Genomic DNA, 27,528 nt, shown 5'->3' with positions numbered 1-27,528 from the left:
CTTTTTGGCCCTTGTCAAAGTAGGTGTCGCTGTTTCTCCTCCCGGCCGCTGGATGTCGCTGTTTCTCTTCCCGGCCGCTGGGTGCCGCTGTTTCTCCTCCCGGCCGCTTGGTGTCGTCGTGTTTCTGCAGGTTGCAGGGTGTCGCTGTTTCTCCTCCCGGCCGCCAGGTGTCGCTCTTTCCCTCTGAACTTGCTCTGTTCAGTTACTCTGACGCGCGCCTCGCTGGAAGGGACACGTCACTCCTCTCGCTGCAACCAAACCCAGTGACAGCTCACCGGGGCCCCGCCTCCTCTGACGCGCCCCAGATCTATCCAATAGCAGAGCGAGTCTTTCCGCTTCCCTCCCCCGTTCTGGTTTGTTTGAACCAATCATCGAGCGCCATATCCGGAACGGAAGTGCCGGCAGCCAATTATTGGGTTAGGCTGTTGAGGGGCGGAGTCCAGCTGTCTGTGGGTTCGGCTGAGCGAAAGTGTGAGGAGTTTAATGGGAGAAGAAGAGAAGAAACGGGGTGAGCGAGCCGGGGGCCACGGGGGGAACCGGGGGCCACGGGGGGAGCCGGGGGCCCAGGGGGAGAGAAATATAATTGGGGGGGGCCCGGGGTGCAGCTCTCTGGGTGCATTATAATAAGGGGGGGCAATCTGTGGGTGCATTATAATAAGGGGGGACAATCTGTGGGTGCATTATAATAAGGGGGGGCAATCTGTGGGTGCATTATAATAAGGGGGGGCAATCTGTGGGTGCATTATAATAAGGGGGGCAATCTGTGGGTGCATTATAATAAGGGGGGCAATCTGTGGGTGCATTATAATAAGGGGGGGGCAATCTGTGGGTGCATTATAATAAGGGGGGGCAATCTGTGGGTGCATTATAATAAGGGGGGGCAATCTGTGGGTGCATTATAATAAGGGGGGGCAATCTGTGGGTGCATTATAATAAGGGGGGACAATCTGTGGGTGCATTATAATAAGGGGGGACAATCTGTGGGTGCATTATAATAAGGGGGGGCAATCTGTGGGTGCATTATAATAAGGGGGGCAATCTGTGGGTGCATTATAATAAGGGGGGCAATCTGTGGGTGCATTATAATAAGGGGGGCAATCTGTGGGTGCATTATAATAAGGGGGGGCAATCTGTGGGTGCATTATAATAAGGGGGGGACAATCTGTGGGTGCATTATAATAAGGGGGGCAATCTGTGGGTGCATTATAATAAGGGGGGGGGGCAATCTGTGGGTGCATTATAATAAGGGGGGCAATCTGTGGGTGCATTATAATAAGGGGGGGCAATCTGTGGGTGCATTATAATAAGGGGGGGCAATCTGTGGGTGCATTATAATAAGGGGGGACAATCTGTGGGTGCATTATAATAAGGGGGGCAATCTGTGGGTGCATTATAATAAGGGGGGGACAATCTGTGGGTGCATTATAATAAAGGGGGGGCAATATGTGGGTGCATTATAATAAGGGGGGCAATCTGTGGGTGCATTATAATAAGGGGGGCAATCTGTGGGTGCATTATAATAAGGGGGGCAATCTGTGGGTGCATTATAATAAGGGGGGCAATCTGTGGGTGCATTATAATAAGGGGGGACAATCTGTGGGTGCATTATAATAAGGGGGACAATCTGTGGGTGCATTATAATAAGGGGGGGCAATCTGTGGGTGCATTATAATAAGGGGGGCAATCTGTGGGTGCATTATAATAAGGGGGGGCAATCTGTGGGTGCATTATAATAAGGGGGGGCAATCTGTGGGTGCATTATAATAAGGGGGGACAATCTGTGGGTGCATTATAATAAGGGGGGACAATCTGTGGGTGCATTATAATAAGGGGGGCAATATGTGGGTGCATTATAATAAGGGGGCAATCTGTGGGTGCATTATAATAAGGGGGCAATCTGTGGGTGCATTATAATAAGGGGGGGGCAATCTGTGGGTGCATTATAATAAGGGGGGCAATCTGTGGGTGCATTATAAGGGGGGGACAATCTGTGGGTGCATTATAATAAGGGGGTGCAATCTGTGGGTGCATTATAATAAGGGGGCAATCTGTGGGTGCATTATAATAAGGGGGGGCAATCTGTGGGTGCATTATAATAAGGGGGGGCAATCTGTGGGTGCATTATAATAGGGGGGGCAATCTGTGGGTGCATTATAATAAGGGGGGCAATCTGTGGGTGCATTATAATAAGGGGGCAATCTGTGGGTGCATTATAATAAGGGGGGCAATCTGTGGGTGCATTATAATAAGGGGGGGCAATCTGTGGGTGCATTATAATAAGGGGGGGCAATCTGTGGGTGCATTATAATAAGGGGGGGCAATCTGTGGGTGCATTATAAGGGGGGACAATCTGTGGGTGCATAATAATAAGGGGGTGCAATCTGTGGGTGCATTATAATAAGGGGGCAATCTGTGGGTGCATTATAATAAGGGGGGGCAATCTGTGGGTGCATTATAATAAGGGGGGCAATCTGTGGGTGCATTATAATGAGTGGACAATCTGTGGGTGCATTATAATAAGGGGGGACAATCTGTGTGTGCATTATAATAAGGGGGGCAATCGGGTGCATTATAATAAGGGGGCAATCTGTGGGTGCATTATAATAAGGGGGGGCAATCTGTGGGTGCATTATAATAAGGGGGGGCAATCTGTGGGTGCATTATAATAAGGGGGGGCAATCTGTGGGTGCATTATAATAAGGGGGAGCAGCTCTGTGGGTGCATTATAATAAGGGGGGGGCAATCTGTGGGTGCATTATAATAAGGGGTGGACAATCTGTGGGTGCATTATAATAAGGGGGGACAATCTGTGTGTGCATTATAATAAGGGGGGCGATCGGGTGCATTATAATAAGGGGGGCAATCTGTGGGTGCATTATAATAAGGAGGGGCAATCTGTGGGTGCATTATAATAAGGGGGGACAATCTGTGGGTGCATTATAAAAAGGGGGGACAATCTGTATTGCCCCGGGGAGCATTATAAAAAGGGAGAGAGGAGAAGCAGCTCTCTGGTTGTATTATAATAAAGGGGACCAAGGTGCAGTTCTGGGAGTGCCATATAATAAGGGGGAAAGACTGTCTGCTTTGGTGGTGCATCATAATATGTGGGGGAGGGTAGCAGCTCTGGGGGTGCATTATAATAAGGGGGGAGGGGAGCAGCTCAGGGTGTGCTTTATAATAAGGGGAGAGTGGGAGCAGTTCTGGTGGTGTATTATAATAAGCAGGGAGGGGAGCAGATCTGTGGGTGCATTATAATTTGAGGGAGTCCCGAGGAGCAGGTTTGATAGTGCATTATAATAAAGGGGGAGCGGATCAGCTCTAAGAGTACATTGTAATAAGGGGGACCTCTGTGGGAGCATAATAATAATAAGTGGGAAAGACTGTCAGCTTTGGGGGTGCATAATAAGGGGTAGCAGCTCTGGTGGTACATTATTATAAGGGGGAAAGACTGACAGCTTTGGGGGTGCATTATAATAAGGGGGGCAGCTTTGTTGGTGCATTATAAAATGGGGGGGGAAGACTTGTCTGCTTTGGTGGTGCTATAGTAAAGGGGCAGGACCATTATAGTAAGGGGGGCGTATCCTATGGTGGAACATTATGATAAGGGGGTAGGCTTTCAGATCTGGAGTGCAGTGTGATAAAGGGATAGTCTCACTCGTGGAGTATATTACAATCAGACAAACTGTCAGCTGTTTGTTTTTCATTAAGTGTGGACAGTCTGTCATATCTGAGGGTTCATTTTGTAAAGGGGTAATGACTGTTGGCTCATTGGGTGAATTCTGATAAGGGGGCAGTGTGTCAGCTTTGGGATGCATTTTAATTAGGGGGGCAGTGTGTCCGTATACCAGCGGACTATCAGTTTGTGCGATTTTAGGGTGCATTGCACCGAGGGGAGAAGCTGTCTAAGCTCTGCATAGCTGGGGTCCAATTGTTATTAATGTTAAATGTATTGTTTTTGTGTTTTGCAGGTATTTAGTGTTGTGTCCCCCCCATCCCTGCATGTGAAAATGACTCGATTAGGATTCCTGCGACTGTCCTATGAGAAACAGGATACTCTCCTGAAACTGCTCATCCTGTCGATGGCAGCGATTCTCTGTGAGTATAAGTGTGATATTCCAGGGATTATATAAACACAATGTTTTCAAGTTAGGCCTGCATGCTCTGCATTGGGAGCTTGTCTGTTTGACTAAATGTGGAAGAGGAATACTGCACTTTGATTGGATTCTGCTTCTCTCTTGTTGATGTGCTCATTATTTTCTTTTTCTTCACAGCCTTTTCCACCAGGTTATTTTCTGTTTTGAGGTTTGAAAGCGTCATCCATGAGTTTGATCCGTAAGTGCAATTTAACTCTTGTCATATTGCTTGTGTTCGGTGTGATATTTAAAATGCATCAAACAGAGTGTGTCAATTTGTTTTAATGTTGCTTAGTGAAATAGTCTCTCTAAGCAGCTTCGATGGAAAAATGCATCTGTAAGAAAGATGAAGATAATATTTTCATGTGCCAGATCACAATTCCTGCAAGAATTGGGAAACACATTTGGAAATTGGATTGCTGCACGTTTTCTGTGCATGGGGTTTCTGAAAGGTCCATGTCCCCCAAAGGAGAGTCTACAGCAAGCTGCACATGTTTGCTGTGCGTCTCTCATACAAAAGAATAAAAAGCTGGTGTGCAATGAAACTGAAACATTCTGGGACTTCCAATCATCGCCACAAATATTTCTCATTTATTTTTCTCATGTATGATAAATTCATAGTGGGGTATTGTGCAGGTTTTTGCTCTTTAAATCCCATTAACTTTAGCTAGGCTGTTGGTTTCATGGGATATGTCTAACACTTGTGAGCCTTTGTTTAAAGGTCACAGGGGTTTTGACTCCAAAATGTACTTTCATTGGTGAACACGTTTTCCTGTGTGTTTCATTATTCATAGACTATTAGAAAATAGGTTAGTACTGCCTTGGATTGTCCATTTAGCTTAAACGCTGTTTGAATTGACAGTTGGCACTCACCGGTACGTCTCCCAGGACTGTGGTTGTGGATCTCTATTTAAATATGGGAAGGCCGGTTGCTTAAATGGAACACTATGGGTACCCAAACCATTTCAGCTCATTCAAGTGATCTAGGTGCAGTGTCCCATTTAGTACTGCAATGTAAACCATTGCTATTTTAGAAAAATTGCAATGATTACATTTCAGGACTAAGATTGCACCTAGCGGCTTTCAAACAGCCATTACAGGCACTTCCTGGTGGCTAACCGACTTCGGTTGCCTAACACTCTGCATGAGGACATCCAGCATCAGTTAAATCCCCATAGGAAAGCATTGCAGCAATGCCAGGGGGTTGGGAGGCCAGAGTGAACTCTATAATAAGGAATAAAAAGTTATATTCTTACTCTATAGAATCCCTTTAACCTCAGATATGGGGTTAGTCAGACTAAACATTGAACGTTTTTCCTACTCTTGGCCATCTAGAGATTCTTCTTCCAATTAAAAAAAACACCCCAAAACTCCCCTTTTATCTTGTGTTTTTACATCCTTTATCTTGTGCATCTTACGTTGAACTTTTATAAGACTTATCTAAAGGACCTCAATGAAAGGATCTGGGTGCAGTGATCCTGTCATTTTAACCCTTCAATGTAAAATTTTATGTTTTGTAGAAACAGCAATATTTACATAGAAACATAGAAACATAGAATGTGACGGCAGATAAGAACCATTCGGCCCATCTAGTCTGCCCAGTTTTTTAAATACTTTCATTAGTCCCTGGCATAATCTTATAGTTATGATAGCCTTATGCCTATCCCACGCATGCTTAAACTGCTTTACTGTGTTAACCTCTACCACTTCAGCTGGAAGGCTATTCCATGCATCCACTACCCTCTCAGTAAAGTAATACTTCCTGATATTATTTTTAAACCTTTGTCCTTCTAATTTTAGACTATGTCCTCTGGTTGTGGTAGTTTTTCTTCTTTTAAATATAGTCTCCTCCTTTACTGTGTTGATTCCCTTTATGTATTTAAATGTTTCTATCATATCCCCCCTGTCTCGTCTTTCCTCCAAGCTATACATGTTAAGATCCTTTAACCTTTCCTGGTAAGTTTTATCCTGCAATCCATGAACAAGTTTAGTAGCCCTTCTTTGAACTCTCTCTAAGGTATCAATATCCTTCTGAAGATATGGTCTCCAGTGCTGTGTACAGTACTCCAAGTGAGGTCTCACCAGTGTTCTGTACAATGGCATGAGCACTTCCCTCTTTCTACTGCTAATGCCTCTCCCTATACAACCAAGCATTCTGCTAGCATTTCCTGCTGCTCAATTACATTGTCTGCCTACCTTTAAGTCCTCAGAAATAATCACCCCTAAATCCCTTTCCTCAGATGTTGAGGTTAGGACTCTATCAAATATTCTGTACTCTGCCCTTGGGTTTTTACGTCCAAGATGCATTATCTTGCACTTATCCACATTAAATGTCAGTTGCCACAAGTCTGACCATTTTTCTAGTTTACCTAAATCATTTGCCATTTGGCTTATCCCTCCTGGAACATCAACCCTGTTACATATCTTAGTATCATCCGCAAAAAGACACACCTTACCATCAAGACCTTCTGCAATATCACTAATAAAAATATTAAAGAGAATGGGTCCAAGTACAGATCCCTGAGGTACCCCACTGGTGACAAGCCCAAGCTTCGAATATACTCCATTGACTACAACCCTCTGTTGCCTGTCACTCAGCCACTGCCTTACCCATTCAACAATATTGGAATCCAAACTCAAAGATTGCAGTTTATTGATAAGCCTTCTATGTGCAACAGTGTCAAAAGCCTTACTGAAATCTAGGTAAGCAATGTCTACTGCACCACCCTTATCTATAATTTTAGTTACCCAATCAAAAAAATCAATAAGATTAGTTTGGCATGATCTCCCTGAAGTAAACCCATGTTGTCTCTGATCTTGAAATCCATGTGTTTTTAGATGTTCAACAATCCTATCCTTTAACATGGTTTCCATCACTTTCCCCACTACTGAAGTAAGGCTTACTGGCCTATAGTTGCCTGACTCCTCCCTATTACTTTTCTTGTGAATGGGCACAACATTCGCTAACTTCCAATCTTCTGGGACTACTCCTGTTAACAATGATTGGTTAAATAAATCTGTTAATGGTTTTGCTAGTACACCACTAAGCTCTTTTAATAGCTTTGGGTGTATTCCATCAGGCCTACATTTAGTATGTAGGGTTAAATCCACATGTAGTGTCTGCCTTCTGGACAGCCACTAGAGGCTGTACTTGCATATCTCGTCCACCAGTGCTCATCTATGATGGTGAGAGACGTCAGCACTGCAGGTATGCTGACGAAGACAGAGGTTGAGCGAGTGGGTGCAGCTGAGGAGATACAAAAGTCTAATGCAAGTTAACATCTGATTTGAAGAAAGGTTGTTTGAGTCACAGCTAGGGGGGGTTTGGCTAGGGCTGCATGGACAGAATCGGAAGTAATTAAATTCCTACATTTCAGAGAATTGAGCAGTGATACTATAGTCACCAGAACAGCTACAGCTTAATCTAGTTGTTCTGGTGTCTACAGCCTGTCCCTGCAGGCTTTTCAATGTAATTTATATTGCTGACTAGTAACACTTACGTGCAGTCTCTTATACAGCCACTAGAGGTGCACCCTTTCAAGGGAGATCAAAGCAAAGTTGATGTGGCTGTTGCCTCAACAGCCACATCAACACTATGTCATGTTTATATTCCTGACACTATAGTGTCCCTTTAAGCTAAAGTCTTTTTTATAACTATATTTTTTTTATTTTATAACTATAGTGTCTCTTTAATAAAAAAACAAAAAGGAGGGGGTAGGAAATCCAGTGTGTAGGTGATGTGTGTGTGTGTGTGTGTGTGTGTGTGTGTGTGTGTGTGTTTGTGTTTTCCAAATATCTGTTGTCCTCCCATTGCTTATTTGTTGCATAAATGATCCAAAAGAAAGGGCTACCTGGTTTTAAAGAGCTTTCTGAACAAGATCAAGGAAGCTTGCTTTACCAGTTTTAGTTTTTTTGGCCTTTGATGTGAAGTTTGTGCTCCCTTCCCAGTAAATGAATCACTTGTGTGACATAAAACAATCATTCAATTTCTATGTAGTATACTCTCAATTTCTGTCACCCAGGGTTAAATAGATGGATGCAAATTTCAGGATCTTGACAAATAGTTAGGGCCCAGCTTGCTTTTATATAATATTAATTTTAAAGCGCAATTTGTTAGGTTTTGTCCAGCTTAGCCCTTATGGATAGAATCTCTCTTGACAATATGTCTAGATCTGGAACGGTTTTAGAGTGGATGTCCTATTGTGTACTGTGCTATGCATATACCACGTACCAGGACATAGGTAAAGGATAACTTTTATATCATTGCAAAGGTTTTAATGCAGAGACTATCCTGCATCCAATTTCCTGTGGATTCTAGAAATGCAGCAATTTGTAAAAATCCTATGACTATACGCCCACCTCCTGGAGCAGACATATCAGGAGGAAAGTTCAAGACTTATTTTGCAGTCTCCGATTGAGTTGGACGGAACGCTCTCTGTGCTCATACGGGGGGAGCCTGAGACGCTGTCAGCAGCTCAGACGGTTGTTGCACACAGCCTGGTTACAATCTCGTAAAATGGGCGGTGTATAGCACCACATGGAACAGCTCCACTTATATGATGGGATGATGGGATCTACTGATATGAGATAAGTTACAATTTCCATTAACTTCCTGATGAAAATAGAATTATAGGATAATGGAAAAGCCCTAAAGGCCAGAATGAGTGGCTTCTGATTGGTTTAGCCCCTTCCTAGTATAGGAGGCGTTTTCCAGCTGCTGACCGGTACTTTGGCAAACAGTTCTAGGACCTGCAAAGGGAAGTCATCTTTTTTTATTTAGATTTAAAGCGTTGGGTGGGTCAGTTCCTGCCTGTTGTGTCCTTTTAATGTTCAGTTTTTGTAAATATTCGGCGTCTAAACCTGCAAATCTGTTTTGTGTGTTGACTATGTGAGGGGATGGGGGCTGATTTTGGACAGCCCTCGTGAGGAACAGAAAGTTATTTACAAATAATTAGAAGTACATGACAGCCAAATTCTAATGATCAGTTTGACAGAAATGAATTGCTGTAACTGTGTTTGTTACTGTTCTAGGTATTTCAATTATCGGACCACAAGGTTTCTGACAGAGGAAGGTTTTTACAAATTCCATAACTGGTTTGATGACAGAGCCTGGTATCCACTTGGTAGGATTATCGGGGGTACCATCTATCCAGGTATCTGTTAATATTATTAAAGCCTTGTTAACACTGAGCACGCCTTGTTTGCATAAGCATTAAACGTATAAAGTTGTGCATTTAACGCATTTTTTGTAACCTTTGGGAAAATACTTATTGTGAACACTTACCGTATATACTCGAGTATAAGCCGAGTTTTTCAGCCCATTTTTTGGGCTGAAAAACCCCAACTCGGCTTATACTCGAGTCAGAGTCTGTATTATGGCAATTTGCATTGCCATAATACAGACCGGGGGAGAGGGGGGCTGGCAGAGCTGTACTTACCTTTCCTGCAGCTCCTGTCAGCTCTCTCCTCCTCCGCGCCGTCCGTTCAGCACCTCGGTCAGCTCCCAGTGTAAGTCTCGCGAGAGCCGCGGCTCTCGCGAGACTTACACTGTGAGCTGACAGAGGGAGCTGCACGGACGGCGCAGAGGAGGAGAGAGCTGACAGGAGCTGCAGAACAGGTAAGTACAGCTCTGCCAGCCCCCCTCTCCCCCCACTGAACTGCCACTGGACCACCAGGGAAGGAGCCCCCCTCCCTGCCATGTATCAAGCAGGGAGGGGGGACGAAAAATAAATAAAATAAGAAATAATAAAAAAAAAAAAAATAATAATAATAAAAAAATAAATAAATAAAAAAGGGGGTATAAGGACCACTATGGGAGGGAGGGGGGTATAAGGACCGCTATGGGAGGGAGGGGGGGGATAAGGACCACTATGGGAGGGAGGGGGGGTATAAGGACCGCTATGGGAGGGAGGGGGGGGATAAGGACCACTATTGGAGGGAGGGGGTGGGATAAGGACCACTATGGGAGGGAGGGGGGTATAAGGACCGCTATGGGAGGGAGGGGGGGATAAGGACCACTAGGGGAGGGAGGGGGGGATAAGGACCACTAGGGAAGGGGAGGGGGAAGTAAGGACCACTAGGGGAGGGGTGAGTCAGGACCACTGGGGGAGGGGGGTGAAGGAACACGGGGGTGGGGAGGTAAGGACCACTGAGGGAGGAGGAGGGGAGGTCAGGACATATGGGGGGGGGCAAATATCCTTGCACCGGCCCTGCACACACTGCATTCATACACACACTGCACTCACACTGCATTCATACACACACACACTGCATTCATACACACACACTGCATTCACACACACACACTGCATTCACACACACACACTGCACTCATACACACGCTGCACTCATACACACACACGCTGCACTCATACACACACACGCTGCACTCATACACACACACGCTGCACTCATACGCACACACTGCATTCATTATACACACACTGTAAATAAATATTCAATTAATATATTTTTTTTAGGATCTAATTTTATTTAGAAATTTACCAGTAGCTGCTGCATTTCCCACCCTAGTCTTATACTCGAGTCAATAAGTTTTCCCAGTTTTTTGGGGAAAAATTAGGGGCCTCGGCTTATATTCGGGTCGGCTTATACTCTAGTATATACGGTATATTTCCTAGCAAGCTGCTGTCTTTGCCAGAGAGTTCATGTGAATTTATTTTTTAAGATCCCTACTTGTGCCTGGCCCACTCATTGTCTGAGGATGTCTAACCAACAACTTTAGCCTATGAAGCAGTTTTGGTGTATAGATCATGCCACTGCAGTCTCATTACTCAATTCTCTGCCATTTAGGAATTAAATAACTTTATTTATGCAGCCATAGGCACACCTTCCTGCATGTGACTTACTAAGCCTTTCTAATCCCTTCCTGTAAAGAGTCATCTAATGTTTACACTTCCTTTATTTCACATTCTGTTAAATTTAGAATGTATTATCTCCTGCTCTGTTAATAGCTTGCTAGACCCTGCAGGGAGAGTCCTGTATGTATTAAAAGTTCAATTTACAGAGTGGGTACAGTCTGTCCCTGCAGGCTTTTTAATATAAACACTGTCTTTTCAGAGAAAAGGCAGTGTTTACATTACAGCCCAGGAACGCCTCCAGTTACCACTCCTCAGACGGCCACTAGAGGTCAGTGCTGCACAGTTTAATGACATTCAGTATATCCACCCTCTGTATGCAGATACTGAACTTTCCTCATAGAGATGCATTGATTCAATGCATCTCTATGAGGAGATGCTGATTGACCAGGATGGCATTTGTTGACTTCCTGCTCCACCTCCTTTGCTGAGATCATCAGAATTGACCATCTCAGCCAATCCAATGCTTTCCTATGGGGAAGCATTGTGATTAGCTGAGACCATAAATTCAGATGTCAGCCAAAGGAGGGATCGGGGGCAGGGCCTGTGCCGGTGGACCCGTGTAGCGCTGGAAATAAGGTGAGTTTTTTTTAACTATATTTAGGGGATTTAAATAGTGGTTTTAACACTATAGAGTCTAGAATACACTTTTGTATTTGATGCTACATCCATAATTGGGAACACTAGTTTAATGTGTCTCCTCCCCCTCCCCAGCCCCTCCGTTTGTCTTCTCCCCAGCCCCTCCGTTTGTCTTCTCCCCAGCCCCTCCGTTTGTCTTCTCCCCAGCCCCTCCGTTTGTCTTCTCCCCAGCCCCTCCGTTTGTCTTCTCCCCAGCCCCTCCGTTTGTCTTCTCCCCAGCCCCTCCGTTTGTCTTCTCCCCAGCCCCTCCGTTTGTCTTCTCCCCAGCCCCTCCGTTTGTCTTCTCCCCAGCCCCTCCGTTTGTCTTCTCCCCAGCCCCTCCGTTTGTCTTCTCCCCAGCCCCTCCGTTTGTCTTCTCCCCAGCCCCTCCGTTTGTCTTCTCCCCAGCCCCTCCGTTTGTCTCCTCCCCAGCCCCTCCGTTTGTCTCCTCCCCAGCCCCTCCGTTTGTCTCCTCCCCAGCCCCTCCGTTTGTCTCCTCCCCAGCCCCTCCGTTTGTCTCCTCCCCAGCCCCTCCGTTTGTCTCCTCCCCAGCCCCTCCGTTTGTCTCCTCCCCAGCCCCTCCGTTTGTCTCCTCCCCAGCCCCTCCGTTTGTCTCCTCCCCAGCCCCTCCGTTTGTCTCCTCCCCAGCCCCTCCGTTTGTCTCCTCCCCAGCCCCTCCGTTTGTCTCCTCCCCAGCCCCTCCGTTTGTCTCCTCCCCAGCCCCTCCGTTTGTCTCCTCCCCAGCCCCTCCGTTTGTCTCCTCCCCAGCCCCTCCGTGTGTCTCCTCCCCAGCCCCTCCGTTTGTCTCCTCCCCAGCCCCTCCGTGTGTCTCCTCCCCAGCCCCTCCGTGTGTCTCCTCCCCAGCCCCTCCGTGTGTCTCCTCCCCAGCCCCTCCGTGTGTCTCCTCCCCAGCCCCTCCGTGTGTCTCCTCCCCAGCCCCTCCGTGTGTCTCCTCCCCAGCCCCTCCGTGTGTCTCCTCCCCAGCCCCTCCGTGTGTCTCCTCCCCAGCCCCTCCGTGTGTCTCCTCCCCAGCCCCTCCGTGTGTCTCCTCCCCAGCCCCTCCGTGTGTCTCCTCCCCAGCCCCTCCGTGTGTCTCCTCCCCAGCCCCTCCGTGTGTCTCCTCCCCAGCCCCTCCGTGTGTCTCCTCCCCAGCCCCTCCGTGTGTCTCCTCCCCAGCCCCTCCGTGTGTCTCCTCCCCAGCCCCTCCGTGTGTCTCCTCCCCAGCCCCTCCGTGTGTCTCCTCCCCAGCCCCTCCGTGTGTCTCCTCCCCAGCCCCTCCGTGTGTCTCCTCCCCAGCCCCTCCGTGTGTCTCCTCCCCAGCCCCTCCGTGTGTCTCCTCCCCAGCCCCTCCGTGTGTCTCCTCCCCAGCCCCTCCGTGTGTCTCCTCCCCAGCCCCTCCGTGTGTCTCCTCCCCAGCCCCTCCGTGTGTCTCCTCCCCAGCCCCTCCGTGTGTCTCCTCCCCAGCCCCTCCGTGTGTCTCCTCCCCAGCCCCTCCGTGTGTCTCCTCCCCAGCCCCTCCGTGTGTCTCCTCCCCAGCCCCTCCGTGTGTCTCCTCCCCAGCCCCTCCGTGTGTCTCCTCCCCAGCCCCTCCGTGTGTCTCCTCCCCAGCCCCTCCGTGTGTCTCCTCCCCAGCCCCTCCGTGTGTCTCCTCCCCAGCCCCTCCGTGTGTCTCCTCCCCAGCCCCTCCGTGTGTCTCCTCCCCAGCCCCTCCGTGTGTCTCCTCCCCAGCCCCTCCGTGTGTCTCCTCCCCAGCCCCTCCGTGTGTCTCCTCCCCAGCCCCTCCGTGTGTCTCCTCCCCAGCCCCTCCGTGTGTCTCCTCCCCAGCCCCTCCGTGTGTCTCCTCCCCAGCCCCTCCGTGTGTCTCCTCCCCAGCCCCTCCGTGTGTCTCCTCCCCAGCCCCTCCGTGTGTCTCCTCCCCAGCCCCTCCGTGTGTCTCCTCCCCAGCCCCTCCGTGTGTCTCTTTCTCCCCCTCTACAGCCCCTCCGTGTTCCTCCTCCACCTCAGTGTGTCCCCCTCAGGCTTATCTGTTTATGCTGTTTGAAGAGGGTTTTTTGTTGCTGACCATTTGGTCTTTCTTTCTGCAGGCTTGATGATAACTTCAGCTGCTTTTTACCACATGCTGCACTTCTTCCACATCACCATTGACATCAGGAATGTGTGCGTCTTCTTGGCTCCTCTCTTCTCCTCCTTCACAACCATCGTCACATATCATCTGACAAAGGAACTGAAAGTATGTCTTTGCTGAAAAATTAATGCCGTTATATAATCTGCCATGATTAACTTGGTATAGTGCTCGAGCTGTGTTTGAGATTAACAGGCGCTAACATGCTCAGCCTATCATTGCCTGATACTTCCCCTTCCTGCTCGGTACATTGGAGGAGCAAAGAAGGGAACAAGAATACAACCTGGTGCTCGCGGAGTATTAAACTGTTCAAACTGATCCATTTCCTATCTTTAGCTTTGTTTTCTTCATACTGCCCTATACGGCACTAAATAGGTTCTTATCAGATTCTGTAAATACATTTAAAAAGCCTTGGATGCTTTTTTGCATAAACATAATATTTACAGATATAATTGATATGTATGTAACAGGGTGTTGATGCAAAAATAAATCTGCCATTAAATCTTTCCCTTTTTATGGAAATGGCTACAATAGGGTGTTTCTGCCTTTTTTTTTTTTTGGATCAACAGCTTTAAAATAATCTGTTTCAAAATTAAACTTGATGGACTTTAGTCTTTTTTTTTTTTTCCAATCTAGACAACTATTTAAATAGTTAACACGTCATCGATCCCTTATTACATAATAAATCGCTATAAAATTAAGTATACATTTTTACCTGAAATCCAAGGCTGGACGAGGGTCTTTCACACGATTTCCAATGTCTGATTATGTGACTGCTTCCTTATCATGGAGCATTTGATTGGACCATTACAGGTTCAAAGTGCATGCACGCGCTCGGAGGTAGGAGATTTAAAAAAATATCTGGAGCACAGGGAGGGGAGAGGAGAGCAAGGCTTGCTGCTTGCAAGGGAGAAGGTGTGTAGATTACAGGTGTAAATTTTGCACGGATCTTGCAATAGACAGCCCAGAGTAGAGTTGCAGACGACCTAAGTCACATGTGCCAGCGTTGTAACTAGTCCCCAACCAGCACAAACATTAATATATCTCTGAAATGCTTATATAAATATCAAACTGAAATGCTGCACTTACAGACTCCTTCTACAAGCATAAGTGGTCATAGTTGTTGGAGTTACCCTTTAAGGCAAGACAGTGCTGAGGGACACTTGTCCTCGAAGCAACATTAAGTAAAAGAAAAAAAAAATGTCCCATTAACTTGGCACTTATTTGTTATTCTAGGGCTGGAGTGAGAGGTTGGTGATTCCCAAACACACATTGCACCATAACCACTTAAGTCAGCTCTAAACATACAATCAGTTGAAGTGGTTATGGTGCTTAGTGTTCTTTTGAGTAAACCAAGTCTTAATGACGGAACAGAGGTGGAATGGCGAATGTGTAAAATTGGATTTAGTCATTTGTACCCTCTGCTGCTTAGTAAGCACTGATTATTGCTCTGTGACGTAAGCTTGGTCTGGTGTCCTGATCCTGTGCGCTGTTTTTATACAGACATTTTTGTATAAAAATAGTGATGTTTAGACCCGTGCACAAATCCTTCAACTGTTACAAACAAATCTATTTTTGTTAAGCTAAGCCCGAAAGAATTGATCTATCTGTAATTTATGAGATGGCTCGATTTGTTTAAACGTAGATTAACAGGAATTGGATTTGTATGTCACAGGTGAAGGCTAATGATAATTATACTTCACAACGAGAGAAATCTCAATGTATCCTTCATGGCAAAATATTTTATAAATAAATAATTAAATGTACACACACCGTTTATAAATAGCACGTTTATATGACGAAAATGTGGAACTCAACAGTTTTTATCACTCCTGCAGGACTTTATATATTTGGTTTATCGCACAGAAAAGTGGTTATTTTGTTTGCAGTTAGGACATGCTGTTTGTTACTGTGTTGAATTAAGGAGATATTGTCAATCTGATATCAAACCATTCTTTCTGCTCAGGATGCTGGTGCTGGCCTGTTGGCTGCCGCCATGATTGCTGTTGTTCCTGGTTATATCTCTCGATCTGTGGCTGGATCCTATGACAATGAAGGTAAGAGAGAACAATGAACATGGAGCAGTAGGCAGGCTTAGAAAAGGCTTGTGTAAGAGTCGAATCTGATGGTAAATTGTCTTGAATCACCAGACATTACTGAGATAGAATTGGTGTCTTTTAGATAACACACGTCTTACAATAGGTGTACTTTATATTGAGTTGGGCTATGTTCTGTTTGTGGTGCTGACACATGAGGATTATTTTAAATTTTCTGATTTTCTTTCAAGGTATTGCTATTTTCTGCATGCTTCTCACCTACTACATGTGGATCAAGGCCGTGAAGACTGGTTCCATATACTGGGCAGCCATGTGTGCGCTGGCGTATTTTTACATGGTGGGTATTTACTTCAATTTGTAATATTTCTGGATTACTTGGAGGATTTCCACAAGCATATCCAGAAATCAGCGTAATGTCAAGACAAATCTGACGTGGCTCTGGTAAAGTATGAAATTTACTGAATGTAGGAACTTTCTTTTTTGTTTGTGATCCAGGTTTCCTCTTGGGGCGGTTACGTGTTTTTGATTAATCTAATTCCTCTTCACGTGCTTGTTCTGATGTTCACTGGCCGATTTTCGCACCGGATTTACGTCGCTTACTGCACCGTGTACTGTCTGGGGACCATTCTGTCCATGCAGATCTCATTTGTGGGGTTCCAGGTGAGAATGGAAAGGAATAACTTGCAGGTTGTTCTCTTTGTAAAACAAAACTGTTAAAGAGAAACTAAGCACCATAACCACTACATGTGCTTCTGACCCTTGGCAGTGGAGAGAGGCACGGAGCGGTGACTACATTGGGGGGCTACCAGTGCACTCCAAGCCCCATAACCACACATGCTGTGTGGTGATGGTGCTTGGAGTGTTCTTTTAAGCAAACACATTAAAGGAGTACATTTTTGTGTTCCCTTAAATGATCGTTCACTCTATACCGCCAATCCTTGCCAACTCACACTAGTTAACTGTGAATCCGTGGCATGAGAGGGTTCCTTCCAGGAATGCTTGGTTTCTCTTTATTGTCCTGAAATACAGCTACAAACTCAAGGAAATCGGTCTAGATGAAAATGCTTGTTCTTGGGTAGAACATTGGCTTAAAAACAGAGTACAAAGAGTTGTCGTTAAAGGACCACTCTAGGCACCCAGACGACTTCAGCTTAATGAAGTGGTCTGGGTGCCAGGTACCTTTTTTTTATAAACATAGCAGTTTCAGAGAAACTGCTATGTTTATAATGAGGGTTAATCCAGCCTCCAAATCCTCTAGTGGCTGTCTCACTGACAGCCGCTAGAGGCGCTTGCGTGATTCTCACTGTGAAAATCACAGTGAGAGCACGCAAGCGTCCATAGGAAAGCATTATGAATGCTTTCCTATGCGACCGGCTGAATGCGAGCGCGGCTCCTGCCGCGCATGCGCATTCAGCCGATGACGTCGCGATCAAGATGGAGAGGAGGAGGAAAGCTCCCCGCCCGGCGCTGGAAAAAGAGGTAAGTTTAACCCCTTCCTCTCTCCAGAGCCCGGCGGGAGGGGGTCCCTGAGGGTGGGGGCACCCTCAGGGTACTCTAGTGCCAGGAAAACGAGTATGTTTTCCTGGCACTAGAGTGGTCCTTTAACGGTAAATTTTCAAGCTGGACAGAGGTGGCAAGTGGTGTCCCTCAGGGGTCTGTTCTGGGACCCCTTCTATTTAACATGTTTATAAATGATCTTGAAGACAGCATTGAAAGTCATTTTTCAGTGTTTGCAGATGACACAAAACTCTGTAAAATAATACAATGTGAGCAAGATATTACTTTGCTGCAGAGGGATTTAGATAGACTGGGGGACTGGGCACTCAAATGGTACAGTGCGGTTTAACCACTTAAGGACCAAACTTCTGGAATAAAAGGGAATCATGACATGTCACACATGTCATGTGTCCTTAAGGGGTTAAACCTCTGAAATATGTAATTGGCCTTGTTACTGCCTGCTCACTGCTGTCAGTAAGTCTATAATAGTAACAAAGTACACTTTATCCCTCGCAGCCGGTGCTGTCCTCTGAACACATGGCAGCTTTTGGTGTCTTTGGTCTGTGCCAGATTCATGCATTTGTGGATTACCTGCGGAGCAAGCTAAACCCCCAGCAGTTTGAGGTTCTGTTCCGCAGTGTCATCTCATTGGTGGGATTTGTCCTTCTTACTGTTGGTGCTGTGCTCATGCTTACAGGTAAGTGCTTGTCAGACTAACCTACAGATAACTGGTACAGGTGTGTGGAAATCTTAAAGTAATAATTTCACTTAGGTTGGGCCCCCACCCAAACCGAGAACCATTGCTATAGTTTCTCACCTTCTCACCCCCACATACTATTTCTCTGTCCCCTCCATAGTGTGTGCGTCCGTCCATCCGTGTCCCCGTCCATGCATCCTTAGTGTTCGATTTGTAGAGCATGTGGTCTGCACTTTAGTGTGCAGTCTAGGGAACCTGACAGCTGCACTGTAAATCATTAACCAAGTATTTGGATAGCAAGGAAGCACTTGTGATAACATTTTACATGAGATGCTTCATTTTCATTTCAATGTTTATTAAACATTTAGCAAATTCCAGTTCAAACAAGGCACAGTCAGGACACACATAAATTAAGATGAATAAAAACATTGTTGCACATGGCCAGATATAAGGCATACGGAGCTAAGATGGAGGTGCCCAGTTGAAGGATAAAAGAGGTGTGGATTTCTACGTTTAATTTTATATTTCACATCTCACAAACACATGTTTGTAAAAAAAATAATAAAACAAATCCTGTGGACGTTACCGTTCATAACAGGGCTTTTTTACGGTTAGAATTTTCATTATTACTCTTTTTATAACTTCTCGTTCTCTCTGTTACAGTCAGTAGTAAATGGAGACAGTTTGTTTTACCATTTGTGCAGTTAATGGTGCTTTCCCAGAAATCTTTGTTTATTTTCCCTATTAATTCTGGTGACGCACTTCCTAAATGATCTCTTGTATTTTAGGTAAAATCTCTCCATGGACTGGCCGGTTTTACTCCCTGCTGGACCCGTCTTATGCCAAGAACAATATCCCCATCATTGCCTCTGTGTCTGAGCATCAGCCCACCACATGGTCCTCGTACTACTTCGACCTGCAGCTGCTGGTCTTCATGTTTCCAGGTTCTGGTCTTTCTTACTAACCTGCTTTTTAAGTATTTTCGCTTTGTGAACATGTTGCTGATTATTTAGAGAGACATATTCGCCTCCTCTTACTTCTTGAATAAGTGTTTGCATTGTTTTATTATCTGTCTGCATGGGAATATTTTTTGGCTTTTGATTGTTTTGCTGTGTTTCGTAATGAGGACCTGGTTTATTACTAAATTATTCTGCGTTTTTGTTTTTTTTCCCTCTCCATAGTTGGCCTGTATTACTGCTTCAGTAACCTGTCTGATGCTCGCATATTCATTATCATGTATGGCGTGACTAGCATGTATTTCTCCGCTGTCATGGTAAGAGAGTTACCTACTTTTCTCCTTTGGACAGGTCTGCTGAGTCCGTTCTGCTCTGTGTGGGACCGGCCTATGTGTCTTAAGTATAGTTTATATCCGTTTTTTTCATTAATCCTTGCTTGTCAATGCCTCACACCCTGCAGGGATCATAATGTACATTATAATAGAACACATGCATAGCTTCCTTCAAACCATGCAGGGATAATAACGTACATTATAATAGAACACATACATAGCTTCCTTCACACCATGCAGGGATATTAAAGTAGATTATATTAGAATACATACATAGCTTCTTTCACACTATGCAGGAATTGCATTTCTTTGTGGTAAAAGGAGAGGTAAGTATTTTTTCTGTTAAAATCTGTGGCAGCCTGCTCCTAGGTGACTAGACTGTTGCCGCCAAGGACTCCCCTTTCCCCATTAGTGATTAGCTCCCGAGTGAATATAGCCCATCCCTAGTCATTTGCCAAGGCTTAATGTAAGGATGAAACAAGTGTGTTTTATTGGTGTGAATGTTGCATTTTTATACCTGGGTTGCCAGGAGAACAATAAATGATGGTTCAGACGCTGAAGGTAAACCCAAAGTGAGCAGGTTTATTGGGGCAGATGAAGGCAACGTTTAGGCTCACAACATCACCTTTGTCAAGCTTGCTGCGAGCATCCTCTGCTTCGACGTAGAGTTCCCTAGCGCTGGGTGGAATGTCATGGTCACTTTTGTTGACTGGGCTCTGTCGATACATGCATATCCCTCTAGTCTTTGATGTCGTTCTATGCCTCACCACCTCCTCTATCACTCTTCCAAATTGTGCTCTGTTTGGTGGTCTTGAGACCGAGAGCGACTTTCATAATATTTGACCGGATCGCGGGCAACTCCGCAATCCACTCTGAAGTTCCAGGAGATTTGTGAGTTGCTCCCAGTCAGGCGCGCCATGCCTCGTCTCTGGGAGGCACAATCTGAGAGGGGAAGAGTGTGTAAAAATAGTCTATTTGGGGGAAGGAGATGGCTGGGAGGTCTGTACAAGTCCTGGGTGACTGAGTGGTCTGTCACAAAATCCATATCCACAAATCATATTTTAAGGTTCTCTAAATTTTACCCGGCTGTTGCCCTGTCAATTCTCCTGAATCACTGATATGTGGTGCCCCCTGGACGATTTGCAGTATCCTAGTCTCCTGCTGTCTTGCTTTTATAACGTCCGAAATGTTGGGTTAATTAGTGCATATTTCAAGACCTATATATTATTATTTTTTCATCCTTTCTCTTCTAGGTGCGTTTGATGCTGGTTCTGGCTCCAGTCATGTGTATCCTGTCTGGTATTGGGGTATCTCAGGTACTATCAACTTACATGAAGAACCTCGATATAAGCCGCCCTGACAAGAAAACAAAAAAACAGCAAGATTCCACCTACCCAATCAAAAATGAGGTGAGTCCCCACTAAGCAATGTCCCATTTGAACACCGCCACTTAAAACTAACAATAACATTGCCGTTATTTATCTGTCCTTGGTACCCTTCTATTTTCTCTTTATACTGCCTCTTTTGGCAAACTTATTACCTCATTTGGGTTCCACTACCACCTGTATGCTGATGACACCCAGATATATCTTCTACCCGGACCTCTCCCCTGCCTCCTGCAACGTGTCACTGCTTGCCTTTCTTCCATCTCTGACTGGATGTCCTCCCGCTTTCTGAAACTTAATCCCTCTAAAACCGAGCTCCTTGTCTTTCCTCCTCCTAATACTGATCCTCCTCTTTCGCTCTCCCTTCAGGTTAGTGGTATCCACATCAGTCCATCCTTGCAAGCGCGCTGTCTTGGTGTCATACTTTATTCTTGCTTCACCTTTGAGCCCCACATCCAGCATGTTACCAAGTCCTGTAGATTCCATCTTAAAAACATAGCCTGCATCTGCCCCTTTCTTACGCAAGATGCTACTAGGGACCTTGTCCGTAATGAATGCTGCCGCCAGACTGATTTTCCTCTCTAGTTGGTCCTCTCACACCTCTTTAGTCTTTACTTTGGATTCCTGCATTCTATTGGAGTCAATTCAAAGTGCTAACCGATACCTGTAAAGCATTGACCAATTCTAGCCCCTCTTATATCTCTTTAGAGATCCATAGGTATGCCCCTTCTCGGTCTCTCCGCTCTGCCCATGACCTTCTCCTGTCCGCTGCTCGCACGCGTACTGCCAATTCACGCTTGCAGGACTTCTCGTGGGCGGCTTCCTTCTATGGAATAGCCTGCCTACCGTCATCAGACTCTACCCTAGTCTTCAATCGTTTCAGAAGTGCCTTAAAACACATCTCTTTAGGAAAGCTTATGGCCTCAAAGAGTAACCTCTACCTCATATACCTGTCTCTTGCTCTCTCGTAGCACTCTACTCTCTCCTCCAGCTCTGCTTCACTCCCACCCTATTTGATTGATATTTCCTGTCCTAATGTGTTTTACACCGCACCTCCTATAGACTGTAAGCTCGTTTGAGCAGGGTCCTCTTCAACCTATAGTTCCTGTATGTTTTCTTGTAATTGTACTATTTATAGATAGATCCCCCCTCTTATAATATTGTAAAGCGCTACGGAATTTGTTGGCGCTATATAAATGATAATAATAATCTAGTTGAAATAAAGGAGAGTACCGCCTGATCAAAACTGTGCCAATTTAGTATTTTTGGATAATTTAATTATTTTTTTTGTTAATCCAAAAATAGTAAATCTGAGGCCTAGCTGCTTAGATTAGATACTGGTTACTGCAGTAAAATTGTATAAATTCAGTCTATGTGTAGATAAATCAGGACTTTTCTATAAGAACTTTCTTTTAAGGGGGGCTGCGCAGATCCCATGAATTACATTGGATATTGATTGTCATGGTTACCTCTGTCACTTCCTCCTCCATTAAAGCATGTCTCTGTATATTGTGCTATTCTTTGTTATTAAATTTTTTTTAAATAAATTTAGTTTTACAGACCTGGTTTGCAGCATTCTAAACTATGTGTGTGTTTTTAAGCTTTGATTTGTGTTGTGCAGTGCTATTTACAATTGTGTATTTTCCCCCTGTACAGGTTGCCAGTGGCATGATTCTAGTCATGGCTTTCTTCCTGGTCACTTACACATTCCATTCCACATGGGTAACAAGTGAGGCTTATTCTTCTCCGTCCATCGTGCTGTCTGCCCGTGGCGGGGACGGCAGCCGAATCATATTCGATGATTTCAGAGAGGCTTATTATTGGCTGAGACACAATACACCAGAGGTAAGAATCTACATCCACTATTGCTGGAGGTATATTTCTCTGACCTGTTTAAAGAGGGTACATGTTGATGTAGCCAGTGCCAGACTTCCCATTAAACAGAGTAGGCACCTACCTACAGCCACCTTTCCTCTATGGGGTGCATGTGTTCTCCTTATAACGTGCTTTTTGAAGCTATAATGGTCCGGGGATGGGGAGATAAGTACCAGTTAGCTACCTATGTTTGAAAGCGAAACTGCAGGAACAGGGATAGCAGTGAGTGATGCACACTGTGTAACAGTTACAGCAGTTCTAATATAAAAATGTTTGAAGGTGGGTGCTTTGCAAATAGCCATTGAAACTCCACATACATGTACCCTAAACACCAGTTTGTTCCCCAAACCTACATTTGATCCCTTTTAAAACCTAAACAAACTCTTTCATTAGTCCCATATTTAAGCACTCCAAAAATGTTTTTTTACCTTAATCCCAGGTTTAACATTCTTTAAATGTGTAGATTGAATTAGCTGTATTAGTCCCGTAGACAAGATGCCAAAATACCAAAGTATTGCAATATGCAATAATATTTCAAAGACAGGCTTTCGAGAATTTTCCTCTCTTCCTCGGGTCTGAAGCAATACTGATCAATCTGGTAGGTTTTAGTGTTTAACTCTATCAGATTAATCAGTATTGATTCAGACCTGATGAAAACTCTTGAAAGCTTGTCTTTGAAATATGTTGGTCCAATAAAAAAGGTATCATTGCATACTGCAATACTCTGGTATTTTGGCATTATATATATCTATAGATAGTCACACTCACACTCACTCTTTAAATTCATGTGTTTTTGTTTTTTGCCTATACTTTTGCTCACCGTATCTGCCTTTTATTTTGGGTGGGGTAGGGATCTGCAGCAGGGAGTGACTTAGAATTCTGAAATATTAATCTGGCCCTGGATGGTGCCTTTAGTCCAAAGGGAATCATAACTACTGTGGTTGCATGTAGTGGTTATGGTGCTACTTTTACATGCAGTTCAGTCCAAGAATGCAAGTTTTCAGCTATCTAGGGTGTTTCACCGCGTGTACTTGGGGTTCAGGCTATGCCGATTATTGTTTTATTTTTATTCTGTTACATTGCTCTGAGTTTTGGTAATTTTGTATTCTCAGGATGCAAAAGTGATGTCATGGTGGGATTATGGTTATCAGATAACCGCAATGGCGAATCGAACAATCTTAGTGGACAATAATACATGGAATAACACCCACATCTCCCGTGTAGGACAGGTAAGACCAGCTCCCAGTTTAACCCTTTCCAGTCTTTGATGGATCAGCCTGTGAAAAATTTGAATCTCTTGTCCCCCCCCCCCCCCCAAAAAGGTAAATCTAATAGAGTAGTAATTGCTCTTATTCATTTAAATTCACTAAATGGTGAATTGCAGGGATATGCAAAATTTAGACTAAAAGTTTTCCAACTTGTCTGTGTTCATAAAATGTTTTCATTTCAGTTTTCAAATCACTTTTAACTTTCATGCAGTAAATACATTTCTTGCCCTCTTGTTTGAAGAGTAGAGCGTGATTTCTGAAGATATTCTGTACCATGCTTGCTGGTACTGAGATCCTGTTTTTTGGGGATTTTTGCAGGCGATGGCGTCCACAGAAGAGAAAGCGTATGAGATCATGAGGGAGCTGGATGTTAGCTATGTGCTTGTGATATTCGGTGGTCTCACGGGATATTCTTCTGATGGTATAGTGTATATATATGTGTTTATATTTGTCATTTGTGAGTGAAATATGCCATGGACCCACCAGGCTTGCAATGGCAGGCTGGCTAGTAGTGTAGTAAGAGGTGTGTCTGTGGGTGTTTCTTCCCTCCCCTTGTTTTCTTTTAATTGGAGTAGACACTACTCCAGAAATTAAATAAAGCATTTTTATATGACTAGGAAGCTGTGTTTACTCAATTAGCACCAGACATGCTGCACATTTATTAAGTTTGTTCTTCTAATCTCCTTTTCATAGATATCAATAAATTTTTGTGGATGGTGAGAATTGGTGGCAGCACAGATACTGGTAAACACATCAAAGAGCACGATTACTACACTTCAACAGGGGAATTCCGTGTGGACAGAGAGGGATCACCAGTACTTCTGAATTGCCTGATGTACAAGATGTGCTATTATCGATTTGGCCAGGTCTACACAGAGGCCAGTAAGTGGAGGCAGAGCTGTTATTGCTATTAAAAACCTATTAATCCCTGTGGGTACTGCTCACAACCTGCAAACACTTTTCAAACTCCAGAATTCTTTTCCAGATACATTGTGGGGTCAGAATCCCTCTGTAAATTACAATGTTTTAATGCCGACTATTGTATCATAATGCGGCAAACATTAAACACCATCAAACTATTAATGCTGAATCCATTGTTTGCATCGAGACTTGTTGCTGCTGTCAATCACTGGTGGAAGTTATAGTCACAGTGGATGATGTGTGCCATGAGTGAACTCTGTATGTCGCTTTTATAGTGTATTGAATCTACTACTTTTTCTCCTGCAACAGAACGCCCACCAGGGTACGATCGGGTGAGGAATGCGGAAATTGGAAATAAAGATTTCGAGCTTGATGTTCTGGAGGAAGCTTACACCACAGAGCACTGGCTGGTCCGAATATACAAAGTATGTTTTATAACAATAGCATGTGTGATACTGGCTTTACATTGTCTGCGCTGAATGCCATTAGATTAAAGGGACACCATGAGCATGCGTAATTGCATTAAATAGATAAAATAATGATATCCATATGCAAGTGCATTTTGTGGACTTTGCAACTTCTGCAGTGAGCTGTCCTCAAACCAAGCACTGTTTAGCTACTCCCATAGACAGTGCTTTATTGCCACACCAAGGGTTTCTGGGAGATGTAGTCCAATAGTTGGCTTTCTACATCAGCAAGCTGCCAAATGAACTACAACACAGTCAGAAATGTTGGACTAATGTAGTAAAAAAAAAAAAGTTACATTTCGTTATGCTATTTTTTTTTTTTTTAAATTAATGTAACTTTATTTACACATTTCAACGTAGTGTGGGATACTGCACAACATTAGCTTAAATGTTCCATGCTATGTGACATCCTGTGCTCTGTATAGCAGATCTAACCGGTTGCTTTTTCTTTTCCAACAGGTTAAAGATCTGGATAATCGTGGATTGTCGAGAACATAATTTTGCCTTTAGCTTTCATACAAACAGCACTGAACGCCTTCACCTGTGAACTCTGAGATTTTTTTTTTATACCGTTTCTATTGACCGACAGATATAGAAGTAATTGGCCGCAGAGTCATGCTGGTTGCTGTCCATATGTGGTGGGATGGTTGTTATGAATGTTACCAAAATGATTTTTTTGTTTGTTTTGACTTTAAAGTGGTCGATTAAAGATGGGATAAAAACTGTTTTTTTTTTTAATCACTAGTGTTATTGCAGCTGATTGTAACACTTTATCCAGACAGCGAAGTGTTGACCAAACTTGTACAGTATTAACATGATTGACATCCTGTATTTGGATGAGATATGAAAACATAACAAGCCCATTCTGCACCTAGTTTTCAAAGCAAGCCCCAACCTTTGTTAAAGGAATACAATCATCTTTCCCTGACACTATAATGCTGGAGTGGCTACACTCTTGATGATCTCAGCCAATCCTTTCAAATAGGAAAGCATTTGGAGGCTGTTGAGCATGTGCGGCAAAACACTGCGCCAATCAGCATCTCCTCAGAGATTAATTGAATCAATGCATCTCTATGGAGGAAGTCTAGCTTCTCCATGCTGAAAATCAGTGCTGCACAATGTGCATCACTGGACTAGGAAGCATTGCGGGGTGTTCCAAGGTAGCAATGTAAACACTGCCTTTTATTTGAAAAGGCAGAGTTTTCATAGCTCAGCCTGCACGGACAGGATATTGAGACCAGAACCACTACATTAAACTGTGACTATAATGATGTCTCTAAGTGAAGCTTTCATTAGTAAAATCAGTGCTGAAGGATGCATTTCATTTAAAGTTGTGTTTGAAAAACAATAGCGAATGTATAGACTGGAAATTGTTATCATATGACAATTACATCTATTCCTCCAAAATGGACCGATCGGTTTATTTATATTTTCTCATTAACTTACTCTTCCGTGATATTAACCCCTTGACGACCGATGACGGTTCACGACCGTCATCCGAAACATCCCCTTGAGGACTGATGACGGTCCTGACCAGTCATAATTACTTACCCGATTGCTGCCGTTATCCCGCCGGCGATCAGCATTGCTCCCGATCTGGGGGGCTGCCTGACAGCCCAGGCAGTCCCGTCCCCCCCCCCCCTGCAATTTAGGCCCCCGGGGGCCATGTGGTCGCTCTAACAGGCTGCAATAGGTGTCCATGTATCTGCCTGCAGGCTGTCAGGCAGTCTCCATGCTGCTGGAAAATAAAAATGTTAGTAAATAAAATTAAAAAATATGAGATATATATACACTGAACAAAATTATAAACGCAACACTTTTGTTTTTGCCCCAATTTTTCATGAGCTGAACTCAAAGATCTAAGACTTTTTCTATGTACACAAAATGCCTAGAAAAAGTCTTAGATCTTTGAGTTCAGCTCATGAAAGATGGGGACAAAAGCAAAAGTGTTGCGTTTATGATTTTGTAAAGGCATGATTTTCCATTTTTATCCATTGAAATTTGCCAGATTGGTTATGTTTCCTTTGAGAGCGTATGGTAGCCCAGGGATGAGAATTATTCCATGATGGCATACCATTTGCAAAATAAGACAACCCAAGGTATTACAAATGGGGTATGTTCAGTCTTTTTTAGTAGCCACTTAGTCACAAACACTGGCCAAAAGTTAGCATTCATAATAGTTTTTTGCATTTTTAACACACAAACAGATATAAATGCTAACTTTGGCCAGTGTTTGTGGCTACTAAAAAAGACTGGACATACCCCATATTAAATACCCTGGGTTGTCCACATTTAAAAAAAAAAAAAAAAAAAAAAAAAAATATG

The 27,528-nt window shown here is 44.3% G+C and overlaps 1 protein-coding gene across 1 annotated transcript; it reads left to right on the top strand.

Annotated features, from left to right (window-relative positions):
- The first annotated feature begins 402 nt into the window (after nucleotides 1-402).
- Nucleotides 403-25,928, top strand: STT3A (STT3 oligosaccharyltransferase complex catalytic subunit A). Its single transcript, XM_063437010.1, has 18 exons — nucleotides 403-508; nucleotides 3,969-4,095; nucleotides 4,272-4,332; nucleotides 9,165-9,286; nucleotides 13,711-13,856; nucleotides 15,715-15,805; nucleotides 16,036-16,142; nucleotides 16,301-16,465; nucleotides 17,819-17,999; nucleotides 18,788-18,943; nucleotides 19,181-19,272; nucleotides 20,541-20,696; nucleotides 22,329-22,517; nucleotides 23,660-23,776; nucleotides 24,134-24,236; nucleotides 24,509-24,697; nucleotides 25,046-25,161; nucleotides 25,663-25,928. The coding sequence occupies exons 2-18, from the start codon at nucleotides 4,008-4,010 to the stop codon at nucleotides 25,699-25,701; spliced, it is 2,118 nt and encodes a 705-aa protein (XP_063293080.1). The 5' UTR covers nucleotides 403-508; nucleotides 3,969-4,007; the 3' UTR covers nucleotides 25,702-25,928.
- The last annotated feature ends 1,600 nt before the right edge of the window (nucleotides 25,929-27,528 follow it).

This window comes from Pelobates fuscus, chromosome 11 (assembly GCF_036172605.1).
Source record: "Pelobates fuscus isolate aPelFus1 chromosome 11, aPelFus1.pri, whole genome shotgun sequence".
NCBI lineage: Eukaryota > Metazoa > Chordata > Amphibia > Anura > Pelobatidae > Pelobates > Pelobates fuscus.
Note: the sequence above shows the minus strand (reverse complement) of the source record. Positions and strands in the feature narration are given on the sequence as shown.